At 35.3% G+C, this 16,351-nt stretch overlaps 1 protein-coding gene across 4 annotated transcripts; it reads left to right on the top strand.

Moving 5' to 3' along the window:
- The first annotated feature begins 2,652 nt into the window (after positions 1-2,652).
- LOC103999845 (protein arginine N-methyltransferase 5) lies at positions 2,653-15,403 on the top strand. 4 transcript variants are annotated; one of them, XR_672816.3, is made up of 24 exons: positions 2,654-3,300; positions 4,745-4,862; positions 7,579-7,688; positions 8,764-8,853; positions 8,979-9,053; positions 9,345-9,436; positions 9,557-9,632; positions 9,736-9,822; positions 10,075-10,162; positions 10,306-10,400; positions 10,482-10,517; positions 10,607-10,675; positions 11,048-11,116; positions 11,260-11,313; positions 12,800-12,874; positions 13,455-13,547; positions 13,622-13,725; positions 13,826-13,874; positions 13,945-14,031; positions 14,237-14,339; positions 14,445-14,532; positions 14,615-14,708; positions 14,803-14,989; positions 15,080-15,403. XR_672816.3 is itself a non-coding variant. In XM_009421722.3 (23 exons), exons 1-23 carry the CDS (start codon positions 3,166-3,168, stop codon positions 14,884-14,886), a joined length of 1,971 nt encoding a protein of 656 aa, XP_009419997.2. In that variant the 5' UTR covers positions 2,654-3,165; the 3' UTR covers positions 14,887-15,403. The 4 variants fall into 4 exon arrangements, 1 of the variants encoding a protein (XP_009419997.2); XM_009421722.3 differs by having other exon boundaries at positions 14,803-15,403; XR_010501990.1 differs by lacking the exons at positions 14,445-14,532; positions 14,615-14,708; positions 14,803-14,989; positions 15,080-15,403 and having other exon boundaries at positions 2,653-3,300; positions 13,806-13,874; positions 14,237-14,289.
- Positions 15,404-16,351: the final 948 nt, after the last annotated feature.

Here is a 16,351-nt window from a genome sequence, read left to right as displayed (position 1 = left end):
AAATCAAGTTTTATGGTTGTGAAATTTTATCTCATGACTTTGTATGGTTGACTCAATTGTCAGGTCGCTAAAGATATTTTGTGATAATACCATAATAGTTTTTTTTATAAAAATGGTAAGTACTTTAGTGGTTTCAAATATATTGAGATAAATTACTTGGTGGTTATATAAAGAGTCCAAAAATAATAAGTGTTAATTGAGAACCTAAGCACTACCATGATGATTGTTGATTCATTTACTAAAGTTTTACAGTCTAAAATATTTAAAGAATATATTGTTGGGACTTGTGAGTAAGCTAAAAAAGATATAATAATGAATGTTTAGGAGGATATTATTATTGATATTTTTTTTACTTAACTAAAATTATTTATTTTTGCTATCTTATTTATATTCATATTTATACATATTATAGTTAAATATAATAATAGGATTATCTTGATAAGATAAATTATAGAGATCATTGTGGACTATATTAGGAAAGACTAACAATCTTGTGGTATATAAAAGAAAGTATGACATTGATGATATACAATCACTATAACTCGCATTAATAGTTGAACCTAATATAGTATTATTATATTTATTGAACTTATTAGTTTATTTTTTAAAATTCATGATCAGATATAAAAAATACTTTTCAAAATTTTCAGAATCTAATTAGGTAAAATTATTTTCAAACAAATTTTATTTTATTTATTTTAATTTTGAATCTCTTTTATATCTTACTAATTAATGGATAAATAGGATAATATTAAATTATGTGGCTCTATTTAATTCATAAGATATATTATAGATTGATTAGATTCTGATGAAAGTTATAATTAATAGAAAGGAAGTCTGTATTAAGATAGTATTTCTTAGAAGACGTATTTGATGAGAGGAACTATCATAATTACTTATCCTATATCCTCTACTCTCATCTATATATAAACAAAACCTCTAGGTACTAAATGATGTATGACGGTTATGACACATGATATATGATGGATGTGGATACATGACAGTCATTACGAGATTATGGTTCCTCTAATCCATCAATCTAGTGGTCAGGTAAAAAAAAAACAAAAAAAAGTCTAGTTTTCAAATCCAAAGATAGTAATTTATAGATCGACACCTTGTAAATCTGATAAAGTTCTTACCAAATGATCTCTGATGTCATAAATTCAATCGTTATTTATTTGAGATAAAAATTTCAAACATATAGCATATTACATATTTACATATTTTATGCTGAACCATTATCTTAATCTATCTAAGAAAAGAAAAGCCAGCTTCTCCACGATTTCGTTCCTTTCAAATACACTAATGACCTTTTCTTCCTTTTGCAGATTTCTTATATATATATATATATATATATATATATATATATATATATATATATATATATATATATTGTTTCACATGTTTGATTAATTTACATATTCTGCATATAAATTCTGAACCACTGTCTACTTGAACAACTTCTTTCTTTCTTTGTTTCGAACCTGTGTTCAGTTGTTTTCTGCTACGTTTGGTTTAATTTTTCAATATATTTCTCTTAAAGTTAGATAAATCTAGTTCTTGATTCTAATGTTTTGATGTAAATGTTATCAGAGTGTAGGTTATGGTGGCAGAAGATGATGACATCTCATCTGCTGTTTGATGGGAGACCAATAGAGCTCTCGGATGACATTTCTGCTGTTCTTCAAGAATCCATCATATCATACGAGAATGGGTGCTTTGGTAGGTACTTCGTTCCTTTCTAAATTTATCTGGAATTTGATTAAAGAATATTTAAAACTCGGTTTAAGGAGATCGAGTAAGCTCAAATACTAAATTAAAATTTTATTCAATGTCATCTCAAATCCAAACATGATGAATGACTATCTCAATTCAAACATAATTTGTATCATAAATTACTTCCAAAAGTATTGGAATCCAATTTAAATGGGTTATACATAGGCTTCGATACCGAAATGAAAAAGAGAGAGAGGAAAAAAAAACCTATTTGCCTTACTTACGACTAACCAATTGAGTTATACATATTAAGGATTAGGTTGATAAATATTTTAGGAGTCTTAATATGATTTAAAAATTAAAGTTGAAAAAAAAATCATTTATGATTTAAGATTTATTTATAAAAACCTAATGTGTCTATAGCTGTGGGTAAGATAGCAAGATATGATAAAAAAAACAAAAAAAAACTTTGGTACTCTTCGAGTTTGTGAGAGAAAAGATGAGAATTTTTGTTTTTAAGGTTTATGTCCGAACATTGAATTTGCAATGAAAGATGCCATAGCCATGGGGGCTGTAAATGGATCGGATCTTAGTTCCATCCGATTCAGCATCTGATCCAAATGACCAAATTTGGACCAACTTTGAGATTTGTGAATCCGAATCTCAACATTATGGATTTGGTCGAGTTGGATACCACGGGGCTCTATCTCTAGTCTGCAGGGGTTCGTCGCGCCGCGTTTCGGACCGAATTCTTGGGACCTAGAATCCGAATCCGATTCCTTTGCAATCATTTGTAGTACGGATCTCGGGAAATGGAATCCGAGTCCGATCGATTTGCAATCGGGTTATAGCAGTTAAGATGATGCTTTATAACGGGAAGCGTGTAACGGTTTCGGGGCCTCATTCCGCTCATTGTAAATGGGGTCTTTATATAGCCTCGACAGCGGCCCTTGGCGTAGGAACCCCGCTTAAACCCTATTCCTCGCCGCTTCGCCGTCCCGCCTCTCGGTCGTCGGGTTTGTGGAGGGAAACGGTAGCGGCTGGTCACTCGGTCGTCAATCCTCGTCTCGCTGTTGCTCCTCAGCGCCTTCTTCTTAGCGATTCTGCAGTGGCTCCTCCATTCCTTTCCTTTTGTTGGGATTGTGAACTGTAATCATCTGTGCAGCTGATGTCCCTGGAATTTGACCCGTAGAGAGTCGATCTTTTGCCTTACGGCTCCTTTTTCTTTTCCGTCTTTTCTCTTGCCTTTGCCCTTTGGAGGCTTGAAACCTTACACCAGGAATAGCCAAAGATTGCTATTTTGTTGTTTTACACTCATCTTCTAGTAGACTGGGTACAAGTCGCAATTCATTCTAGAAAGACTGTATCTTTAGGGTTATTTTCTATTGTGCTCTTTCTTGAGAGCACATTTTTGCTCGCCCAGAGGATTTAGGTTGCTTTGCTTCCAAAATGCCGCTTGGGCAGAGACCAGGGGACAAAAGTGAGTCACGGTATTGTGGAGTGGAGACGGAATTCCATGATGATATGCCTCATCTCCTCACTGAAAGCCTTTCTGGTGGTTTTGACTTCATAGTAGCTCCTCTGGTTGGTAACGTTTTCCTGCTCTTTTCTTTGATCCTTATTTATTGTTGACAAGTGAGTTCTCATATTAGGATTGGATGCTCTACTTTAAGCTATATGAGGAGCAGGAATTATTCTTAGATAAAAAAAAAATTCTTAGATTTGATTTTCTGCGTAAATTCAATATTCCTGCTCTTTTCTTGGGTCTAAATAATTCGTGACTTTGTAATGGTAGCTGAAAGCTACCAGTGGACAAGAAAATGATTTAATTATTGTCAATTAGCCAATCCAATAGAAGTCAGGCACACCAGTCTATGAGTATGTGTGAGTGGTTTATAAGCACACCAACAATGTTGAAATTATGGTATTTAACTTCGAGTGGTATGAATTGAGACTCTTCGTCAGATGCCTTTACTGCTGTTTGGATGATTATGTTTTGAGCAGTTTTTTGGTTATCCTTAATGGCCCCCACTCTCTTATTTCGGAAGATTGCCTATTAAAAAACTAATACACTTCAGTGCCGTAATGCACATTGAAGCATCTACACTAGATTATTTTTATTGTCTCTGCTTCTGATCATATGGAATAATAAATCAGACATTCAAGAAAATCCTGAATTTCCACTTCTGAATAGCAAGCATCTTTATGTATTCTTTTTAGTCTTTTGAGTACTGTGTGGATGTAAAGGAGTGGCAACCCAAAAGATATTTTCTGCTTTTGAGCCATAACAAAAGAAAGGAAGTTGCAAAGGTCATTACATATCTGTGTGTCTGTAAACGTAACACTGTATGAAAAGTATCATCTTGTATGGCAGACGTTCTTTCATGATTGTATATTTATTACTAGGAGTTAAATTGTAGTCAGAATACTTCTAACAGAATTATACTGATCAGTGGTTAGCTTATACTAGCTATTAATGTATTATCGTGTAGCATTCTGAACATAAAAGTTATAATCAACCATAAAACTAGCTGGTATATGCTTCAACCTTTTTCTTTGGTGTCTTTCATTTCTTCTATAACCTATTTTATCATCTCTTTGAATGGACTATCAGCAACATATAATCTGGCTGCTTTATAACAGATTTCTTATAAGGTTGGTTGCATTTAAGTACTACAATCTTTATGACATGCTATTTTGAAACTTGTGCTGATAGTGAAGGATTTGATGCATCAAGGTAGTTCGTGATGTGTACATATTTATCATACAAGTTGTATGTTTATCTGCATGTTTAAATCTGTTTGACCCTCTTATCTCTGGATCTCTTGTAGAACTGCCTCTTTCTGATCTAGATTTCTTAGAAATTATACGGAACACATTAAGCAAGGAAGTCTGAGAAAATGCAATTTCTAATGTTGTGTTTGTTAATCTCAAAGGCTTACATTTTTTATAATCCCATCTAGTTAATACTGATCTTTGTCTTTGTCATTGGTCAGATTCATACTTATTTGTTGACTGCTTGGTGCAGATTGATCCTAGTTATAGGCCTAGTTCCATGAGTAATGGAGGAAGTGGTTCTTTGGTTTTACCTGTTGCAGCATCTGACTTAATTCTTAGCCCTTCACAATGGAGCAGTCATGTTGTTGGTAAGCTTTATATGCAATCAGTGTCTGTGCAGTTTACATGGGTATATCTTGATGTTTATGCTGTTCATTTTCAGACTAAGTACCTTCAGGCTTGTAGTTGTCATAGGTTTTCCCTTCTCCTTCTTAAGAGTGGGCTAAGCCAATTCATTTTCATAATAAGTACAATCAAGCTTTTAGTTTTATTCATTATAAGTACACATGTAAAAAAAAAGGTGAATGTCTTTTAGTTGCCATATGTTTTTCTTTTCTCCTCTCTAAAGGGTGGGTTAAGACCAAGGATTTTAATTTCGAATAATATCGCTCGTACTAGGTGGTACATACCGGCCCGCCACCAGATCGATATGCGGACCGCTCGCTACCTGCCGATATCGTCGATTGGGGCTGCTTTTGCCCCGTTACCACCCTAAATCGGTCGGTGGCGGTCGATTTCAACCGTCGTTGCCCGCTACCAGGTGATATTAGACAAGGGAGAGCCGAGGGAGAAGAAAGAAGAGGGAAAATAAGAGGGAGAAGAAAAGGGAGAACCTAGAGATCTGGCGTTGCTCTTCCTCGACGGTCCCGATCTGTCGTCGCCCTCCCTAGCTAGACGCGACAGATGAGATGTCACCTCCTCGTCTGAGGTGACGAGGCCTTGGCGTCGTCGGCGACTTCTGCTCATCTGCGTGGGGAGAAAAAGCCTCAACGACGTCGTGGGGAGAAGAAACAGAGTGTTGTCGAGGCGACGTTTCTTCTCTCCACGTGGATAGATGAAACGAGGCGGCGACGTCACCTCATCACCCTTTTTTGCGCGGGGAGAAGGAAACCTCGGTTTCTTCTCCCCACGCGGGCAGAAAAAGGAGGCGACATTGCCTTTTTTTTAAACTTATATATATATATATATATATATATATATATATATATATATATATATATATATATATATATCGAGTGGTACACCCTGGTGTACTGCTCGATACTCTGTACTATATCATACCGAGCTACGCTCGAACTCTGGTACGGTACGAAATTACGATCCTTGGTTAAGATAATTCATTTTGATAATAAGTACAATTAAGCATTTGGTTGCATTCATTACAAGTACATTTGTAAAAGAATGGTAACTGATTGGAGGGCTGAAACAATTTCTAGGAAGGCAGAACTTTAGAGACATTGATGTATAAGATCATTCATTAGAGAAGGTGAGATGCTATTTAGCATGTTTTGTTACTCTAATGTAACCCAATTATAGGAGAAAAAGATCAAAGAGAAGGTAGAGAGTCTAGAGATCATGACAAAAGAGTGCTTGTAGCTTGGTGCACATGCAGGATGAGGCCTGATGGCCACCTTCTCCAGATGGAAGTGAAAAAAAATTCCATGTTCCCAGTTAAATTAAAAAGAAATATATTTAAATTTTTGCTATTGGAACCTTTTACAATTGTCATATATATTTTTTTGTTTGAAAATACATATATGCAATTTAGGAAATGTATATTTGGTGAAATATGACATCCAAGTAAAGCATTAAGAATGTTGATAGAAAGGCGAGAATGTGAAACTAGGATGTGAGGAGAATAAGAAGCTGGGAAGATCACAGGTGGTCAGGTAGCAGGCTCATTAACAACGATTATGTCAAAAAATTGGGAGGAAATATATAGAATGATATACATGAAAAAATTGAGAATTTTTTGGTATTCGGCATAATTTTTGAAACTTGTGCTGGAATTGTGGTATTTTAAAGGATTGAAGTGGTAAATAAGTAAAAGAACTTCAAAGATAAAGAAATGGTGTCTATGAACTTTTTTCTGGTGTGTTGTAGCTTGGAATTAATTCATGAACTAGGCTATATTCTTATTTAATTTGTGACAATCCTTTCCCATAGTATATGAAAAAGTAGTTTGGAGTTTACTTTATGGGATAATTTTACCCATATCAAGCATTTCTATTTATATATATGCAAATTATTATCTCTCTAAAGTTGTATAATTGGGTTAATGGTCCCAATCTTCTGCCCATAATATAATGCTTTGGATTTAAAAACATCATTTTTGTAACAGCGTGTGATTTTAATTTCCAATTTCAAGAAGCTGTTTATTCTGTTAAATGGTCAAGCTTTCATGTATACACAAATGGAGATTTCACTATTAAGTACGCAAACTTGGTCATTATTATAATGTCACTCCCAAGTTATATAATCACACTCATAACAGTATGTTTTTTGAAAAAATCAGTCTATTACCAACTTGTTTGTCACTTAATTGTCCTGGTTCGGTTCTTATACTGATACATTTCATCGCATGTTGCACAAATCAAGGTTCGCAATTTCGTGTATTTGTGATGTACCAATCAGGGTAAGAACTGATACCATATCATTGTACTGAGTCTTGGTATGCCGATACCTACTGAGTCTTGAAAAGAGACTGAAAAAAAAGCAACTGGTTTTTTTTTTCTCTACATATTCTCACCATTGCTAACCAAGTTGTAAGTGAAAAAAAAAAGAATCAATGTATGGTTTGGTTCAAATTATGTACTTGAAGGACCACTAGATTATCATGATTATCAAATCTATAGATATTTGTGCTTCCAAAACTCAATAAGCTAAAATTAAATGATCATGTGTTACATATTCTGTCACTTGCTAATCTTGTTACAGGTTAATAAATTATGTTATTTTGCTTGCCTGTTAGCCTGCAGGGATGTTGTTTATTGGTTGACAGAAGTGTTTTAACTTTTTGTCTAGGTAAAATTAGCTCATGGATTGACTTAGATTCGGATGATGAAAAAGTTCGATTAGACTCAGAAATTACATTGAAGCAAGAAATTGCATGGGCTTCACATCTATCCTTGCAGGTTTATACTCTTGCAAGTCTTCTGTATTTGTATCTTGTTATGGGTTACTATTGTGATGGTAGAAGAGTTTGTGACAGTCGTTTGCCTTCTCTTTCTTCTTATATATTTTGATCTTGGTGCATGCCTATTTATGCATGACTTTTTGCCTAGCACCCATGCCAGATATCCTTATCTAATCATCCATATCAGTGATGTATCTATTTTCTATTCATATGAGATAGATACTATCTGGCCTTAAGATAGTCAAAGTTGAAGTTTGCTACATGGAATCCTTGATAATGTTTTGAACAGTTAGATGTATCCTTGATGGAGGATAGAATAAGGTAAAACCTAAGGCATGCTATCTCATACTGGGTAGGTCCCAAGCTGGACCGTATGGACCGCCAGTATTGGTGTATTGTGTCGGTATACCGATATGTACCGAAGATGAAGAAGAAAAGAGGATGGAAGAAGAGGAGGCATGGAGGAGGAAGATGAGGAGGCGTGGAGGAAGGAGGAAGAGGAGTAGGCAGCAGAGGAAGGGGAAGAAGCATACCTAGCAAAGAGGTTGGTGGTGTGCAGTGGGCGGCATTAGACGATAGCGGGCTCTACACATATGGAGAAGAGGGCTCACGATTTGTGAAATTGTGAGCCATAATTGAAGGTTCTTTTTAGAGAAAATGGACTGGACTGGACTGCCCAAAATGGGGGTAGTCCATGTACCAGTTCATGTTCAGACCGGTAAATATTGTTTGATACAGACTAGTCCTAGCAAAATTGCAATCCTTGGTAAAACCATTTAAGATGGGATTTTAATTAGGAGATACATAGATGCATTGGATGGATGAAGTGAGTTGATCAGAATCAATGGGTCTAGGAGAGATAGAGGTAGATCTAATAGGACTTTACTAAAAACATAAAAAAAAGGAGTTGATTGCATTTAATTTAACTGCCAGTGTTGCCTTATATAAAGCTGAATGTTGTGAATTGGGACATTGGTCATTAGTTGTTGTTGCTGATACTTGAGATAACTTGTTCTCTCCTCTACATGCCTCCGGCATTAAAATGATAATATACTTCCAAATATGTATTGCAGGCTTGCATTTTACCCCCTCCTAGGAGAGCTTCTTGTGGTAATTATGCAAAATGTGTAAATCAAATCTTGCAAAGTACAAATAACATGCAGGTATCTTCCCACAGCTAAATCTCTTATTTGCATGACAATGCAGTGTTGCACTCTTTTATATTTCTTATAGTCTGTACCAAAATTTGTCTATTTTATATTTCTTATTGTGCTCTTTCTTTTATAAGTTGTGGCTTAGGGTACCATTGGAGAAGTCTGAACCCATGGATGATGGTTCTGCAAATGCAAACTCTGACTTTTTAGTAAGTGCAATTGTGGATACCTTGTCTGGTTACTTGTTGACTACTTCATGGTTGATCAATTTACAGCTATCTTTTTACTCTAAATAATTGTTTTTGTTAAGATGAAACCTATTAATGATGCATAAAGCTTAGTAATTACAGCTAATTGAACCAATCTTTAGTTTTGGTCACTAAAATCACAACATTGTTCTAAGAACTGATTTGCCTATATTGCTTCCAGTGTCATGTCTGATCTTCTCATTGGAAATCTTCCTGTCATAAACTATGGTTATCACCCACTGCTTTCTGCAGGGCGGAAGAATGTTTGATTCATGGGAGTGGTGGAACTCTTTTCGGCTGCTATGTGAGCATCACAGTCAACTATGTGTAGTTCTTGACATTTTGTAAGTGAGAATGATCATGTCTTTTTTGTTCCTTTACCATATTTTTGGTAGCCACTGTAATTTACCTGAAGTACATTTTGGTTCTCAAAGTTGGATTCTAAGTTGGAAAACATGAATCAGGAGTTCTCTGCCATCGAATAACTCCATCGGACGATGGTTTGGAGAGCCAGTTAGAGCAGCTGTCATTTATACCAATGTACATTTTCTCAGATTTGAAGGCTAAATTTGGAATGTACCCCTAAATTGATTGTTTTGTTTGCATTTGAAATTCTCATTAGTTTATATTCTTGTTTTAATAGTCCTTCTTAACCAATGCAAGAGGATACCCTTGTCTTTCAAAACGACATCAGAAGTTAATAACGGAGTTCTTCGATCATTCTGTTCAGGTGAGTTTTTCTAATGATTTATGTTTGTTGTTTATCCATTAATTAACATAAAAGGGATTTTCCTACTTCTTATATCGGAAGTGTTTTTGTAATTATCAACCTGTGTTTTCCATGTTGGCTGTAAATACTCTCCAATCACTGATATTTTTGTGTTACTTTTTTCTAGTATGATATGTAGTAAGTGAGCTTAATAGATGCAAAGTTGGTTTTGCTCATCCTACAAATCCTCCTCACTCAATGTTTTTATTGTAGATAGTAATTTCTGGAAGCTTGCTTCACAACATCTCTGGGGAAAGCATCAAAGCTTTGCCTGCTAATGATGATGATAGTCATCTTGAAGGTCAGAAATTTTGTCATGAATCATTGGAGCTGCATACTGCTTGAAGTTGTCTTTTATTTTTTTATTCATTTGCACGCTTATTTGCACCTAACGTAGAGTGCATTTTGATCAATCTCCCTTAAAAAGCCACCTTCTTTCATTAGTTATACCTACTCGGCATGCATTGAGGCCTTACCTGGATTATATTGCATACTTATACCAACGGATGGATCCTCTTCCTGAGCAAGAACGTTTTGAGGTTGTAATTACTATCAGGATTTTGATGTAGTATTTTATTACTGCTCCTGTCATTATTCAACTTATTTAAGTCCTCTTACAGCTTGGGTATAGGGACTTTCTGCAGTCTCCATTGCAGGTAAATTTTATTAGCCATATTCATCAATCAGTTATTGATTAGCTCCTGTCAATGAAAATCTTAATGGTCATAGCTCTATTTTGGTACAGCCTCTTATGGATAATCTGGAGGCTCAAACTTATGAGACATTTGAAAAAGATATAGTTAAATATAGTCAGGTTTGTTTTCCATATCATTATCTATTTTGTGGATGCAATAAGAGCATCTGAATTTCTGGTACAGCACTTCTTGGATATGACTATATGATCCTGTATGACAATATATTTCACTAACACTTGGTAATACTTGTTACAAATTGCTACCAGTTTATGTATGAGGTTTACTATATATTGCTAATTATCACCATCACTCTATTAAAAATTGATGATAAATGCATGTTCAAGTGAGTGAAATTTCTAGTTAATCTTTATGACATTTTATTGGCAAAAAGAATTACCCAGTGTATCCTGTATGTATAGTTATTTTGCTATATTAGCTCATCTTTTTAGTTTAGCTCAAGTATGGGGCTTATGTTGTGTTATATGTTACAGTACCAAAGAGCAGTTTGCAAAGCTTTGATTGACAGGGTCCCTGATGAGAATGCATCAACAAAAATAACGGTGAGATTTAATTCACATCTGTCTTGAATTTTCCTTTAGATGTGTGGTGTTGGGACATGTTAAATAGATAATTTTATTGTATTATGATGCATTCTCTTTTCTTTATTCTAAAATGACCAACATTTATTTTCATCTACATAAAGGTACTAATGGTTGTGGGAGCTGGAAGAGGACCACTTGTAAGAGCATCTTTGCAGGTAGTTTATTTTGCCTCAACATGACTTTCACATTTGAGAATAATTTGGCTCGGAAAAAATCCTCTTCAAATGGTATCTTAAAGGAAGAAATCTGTCAGATGGCTACAAGACCACCATGTTTGATGAGCATCCTCTTTAAAACATGGGTTCACACATGCACCCACCAATAGTTTTTACATTCTTTTAAGTAGAGAAACCACCGGTGAATATGCAAAACCACCCTAGGAAGCAGGACATATTACCAGAACTGCATTCGACACTGTATATCATGTTGTAAGACTTGTAATAGTTTGAAATAATGACAACTTGCCTATAGTGAATATTTGATGATATGAGATCTTCTTTGGGCTTGCCACTTAAAGGAACTTATATTTTGGTCATTTTCTGTTAAGTAATCCCTTCTCTGGATTCTTGTTGGCCAGTAACTTCTCGTTTGGTTCCTTTAGGCCATCTTGGACAGGTTATATTTAAACTGGTCTTTTAGGTTATTTCTTTGGTGAATATTTTCTGGTCTTGTTTATGCTTCTCATCAACTCCAGACATTTTTACATCTGCATAGTACAAGTATTTGGTCTAATTCTTAACATATAGAAGTGTTATTATCAAATTAAGTGGTGATGAAGCTTCCTAGCTTGGAATTTTCAGAATACACAATTAGATTTGTGATACCTGCAGTTGGGATTTTTTTGTTCAAAGTTCAGATCTGTGTCTTTTTTACTCTGATCTCTCATTGCAGAATTTTTATTGCACACTTTTTCCCTTATTGATTGCAAAGGAAAATGGTGGAAAAGGATTTTTCCAAGGAGAAAGTATTCCATGAAAAATAAATGCAATCTTGAAATGGATATACGAGTTTCCTAGGAAATAAGATTAAAGAATCTTGTAATTTATGAATAAATAAGGGCAGTTTTTATCAAGGATACAATGAAGTATGACTTCTCATTTGGTATGGACATGTTTTAAGAAGACCTATATATGTATAGGAAAGCATGACAATTAGGATTAAGATTAGAGGTAGAACCAGGGTAGAGGTATTCTATTACCTTTATCAGAAATAATAACAAATTTGTTGCCTCGTGGTTTGACCTGTGATATTGCATTATAGCTCGAGTCGAAGCTCAATGAGGGGAAAGGATCGATATAGCCAACAACTATAGATGGCTGGGTCCTTATGGCTCCTTGTTATATCTGTCCCACCATTTCAGTTAAAAAATATTAGGAATTGATCCTTAAGGCATGCATTGTCTACTTCATTCTATAAGTTGTTACTATAATAGTAATAACTAATTACATTTTAGTAAGTTTTATTGTTAAACATGCCAGAAAACTTGCTTTACTCAAAACTGCCCTTTATCTCATCATGGATTTATATAGGCTGGCTAAACTTAATGCTTCAACTTCATTCTGCAACTGTTATGCTGTTTTTCGTTTTGTCTTTCTTACATAGTCTCTAGATGTCTTACGTATCAAAGTGATTATACTGCAGGCAGCAGAAGAAACAGGTCGGAAATTAAAAGTTTATGCTGTAGAGAAAAATCCCAATGCCGTCATTACACTTCATGTGAGTTGGTTTTTAATCTTGGATGGTTATCATGTTTTATTGTCTCTTGATGCTAGTTATTATTGGATTGTCATGGTAATAAAAGGGAACTGAATGGAGGCTGGATGGCATGGCTCATTTTTTCTCTGGACAGTTGTTGGGATAAGCACTATGTTTGGTAATTACTAAAAGAAAGTGCAAGAGAAGAATATGAGTGAAGAGAAAATGACTGATTTTAAAATTTTCTCCTATGACTATTATTTTATTACCTCATGAGAAAATTTGTTTCTACCGTTCTTCTCTCCAATTTGCTCAATCTAAATAGGCTGTAACGATTCTTTCATATTCTCTTGCATCATGAAATAATTTACCCAATGGTTGTAGTTTCTGGTCTCTTATTCCCTAAAAGTTCACCAGAATGTGGATACTATTTAGTGAATATAATTGTATCTCAGTGGAATTTATTAAACTGCTTGAAGTACTACAATATTTGGCTTTCGGTCTAAAGTGGGTTTCATTTAAAGACACTGCTGACAATGTTTACATTGGTACACAATGTACTAGTCAGCAACTCACGATTGACTCTCTTGTTCTGTGACAGAGTTTGGTTAAATTGGAAGGATGGGAAGACATAGTTACTATAATTTCAAGTGATATGCGTTGCTGGAATGCCCCAGAAAAAGCTGATATCTTGGTTAGGAACTACCACTTTTTGGTGCCATGTTTTGAAATACTTGTTGTAGAAGTGTTACAATCATCTTGTGCTAGGTGAGTGAGCTGCTGGGATCATTTGGTGATAATGAACTCTCACCTGAATGTCTTGATGGAGCACAGACGTTTTTAAAGGCAGATGGGATTTCTATTCCGTCATCGTGAGTTCTTTCTTATTGAACCCAGTGGATCTTGGTTTTAATTATGTTGGTATTGCATTTATCATAGAAGAAATTATTAGATTGTTGGTGACGTCTCCAGATATACAAGCTTTATTCAACCTGTGGCAGCAACAAAGTTATATAACGATGTATGTCATTAGAAAACTCAAACCATCCTCCTTTTAATGTCGTTTAATGCTGACACATTTATTTGTGCAGGTGAAGTCACATAAGGATCTTGCACATTTCGAAACTGCATACGTTGTAAAACTGCACCGTGTAGCAAGGCTTGCTCCGTCTCAGCCTGTGAGAATCTGCCTCATTTTTGTGTTTGTTTTTTTTTTATTTTGGATTAGCAGATGCATTATTCCATAAATCAACTAGCTAATCTTTTTATTGCCTGTCTTTTGGTAGCTGTGGATTTTAAATTGTGGTGCTTAGCTTGGTCTTCGGGGTTATGTTCATTCCTCTTGGTCCTTTTTAACCTTATTTGTTATTTCTTCTTGATCAGGTGTTCACATTTACACATCCAGAATACTCTAAGAAAAGCAATGAAAGATATAAAAAGTTATGTTTTGAGATACCTTCGGACAGCGGATCGGCTGTGGTGCATGGTATGCTGTTGACTGGTTTCTGACATCTTTACTCATGAAGTTTTGACATTTAGAGGGGTCATATCCAAGTCTGCTTTCATTTCTGTCATGGTTGGTTTTGGATAGGTTTTGCTGGCTATTTTGATGCAACACTTTATAAAGATGTACATCTTGGCATTGAACCATCCACTGCAACACCAAACATGTTTAGCTGGTACTACCTCATTGTAATCTCATCAACCCCTTGCGCTTTATAGAACTGCTAATATTACCCTCCCACCACGTGTATCAATCAGGTTCCCAATCTTCTTTCCTCTGCGGACACCTCTCTTTGTACCTACAGGATCTCCTTTAGAAGTCCACTTCTGGCGATGCTCAAGTGCTTCGAAGGTTCCCATGCTTCAGTTGTTTAGTTTGGTCATCGCTGAATATTCTTTTCTTTTTTGATATTACCACCTCATTTTCATCACCCTCCATGATGCAGGTCTGGTACGAGTGGTGTGTTACTTCTCCCACTACTTCACCAGTTCATAACAGCAATGGCCGCTCATATTGGGTTGGGCTATGAATCCTTGCAATGCACCACCTCGATGTCTGCATGTGATGAAGGAGCTTCTTGGTGAAGCAATTAAAAATCATATTAGCAAGTGCCATGAGATGGACAGTGATGAGTAGGATGAATATGTTATATGAAACAAGTTTATTTGTCTTGTCATTTTCCATCTCTTCCTTGCCTTCCTCAAAAATTATCTTTTTTGTAGGTCTTATTGGTTTTCAAAGTCGAGGTTTTTGCTTCCTAGTTGGATTCCTTAAATGGTGGCCTGTGCATTTCCATTCATATGTTTTAGTACAACCAAGGATGGAGATAATACATCTACAGTTGATTTACTGCTTTAAGAGTAAATATAGGCACAGATTGATACACAACTGTTCTAGTGGTAATGTTTTTAAACCTGTTTTGTGCGGTGTTAGCAGCCTTCTTTATTATTTATACATGGTTGATGCTGATTGTATAAGACATTTTTGACTGCTATATGATTGTTATTTATTTATAAACGTTCACAACAATTGACTTCACAGTTCAATCAGAGTCGTCTTGCAAAAACCTGCGACCAGACTAATTAAAGCCCACCCTTGTGTTATCCTTGATGAGACCGAGTGTCATCAGTATTCATTTTGTAATTTTTCAGTATTATTCATTACAAATCATCAAACGAGGGTTCCATTTTTTTCATATACTTGTGGCTCATAATAATTATGTCTCCAAAGATGGAATGGTAGTACTAATCTTGTGTATAATTGATGATATTTTCTGGTCTGACAAATGAATGATATTGGATCATGTGATCGATCATATGGACCAGGAATTTGTTTCGTTTTTTTCCTTTTTTGTTTCGTTTTGGATGATATCGGATGGTATGGATTGGATGATTCCCAACGCAGCAAGTATTATTAGTGCTCTTCGTTCTCTTTTCTCTCTGCAGGTTTCTTGTTAATGCCATAAACGACACGGATTGATTTCAGCTTGATAGTTGAAACGAATAACGTGCCTGCTGCATTTGAGACGATTTACATTGGCTTTGCACTACCATGGTTGAAGTTGAGGATCCTCGAGATTTGTCATGGCCTCACCTCAGTGGCAAAGGTAGATAGCACAAGAATCATTCATTATATATATGTCAAATGGACGTGCCATCATGGAACAATTGAGCAACAAAGTAAGCGCTGTGTAGATTAAAATGGGCCTCATATCAAGCTCAACAGATATGGAGGCCCAGCTAGATTGTTACGACTCAATGGGTCTCGATTGTAGGTAGGACCGATTAGTTTTTTAGGTTAAGATGGGCACCACATCAAGCAACTTATTCTTTTTTCTAAATTATAATTTTTTTGGTTTGGGCAAATGTAAGCTATAAAGATGGAATATTTGATCTCGGAACTTGGCTAGCTTTGAATATTGATTGAAAGCATTCAATCGTGACATCCATTATTTCATAATTCTTATAATTTATATTGATTTTTAAATTTAATTG

The sequence above is a fragment of the Musa acuminata genome, chromosome BXJ3-10 (assembly GCF_036884655.1).
Source record: "Musa acuminata AAA Group cultivar baxijiao chromosome BXJ3-10, Cavendish_Baxijiao_AAA, whole genome shotgun sequence".
NCBI classification, from domain to species: domain Eukaryota; kingdom Viridiplantae; phylum Streptophyta; class Magnoliopsida; order Zingiberales; family Musaceae; genus Musa; species Musa acuminata.
This window is presented reverse-complemented; position numbering and strand designations above follow the sequence as displayed.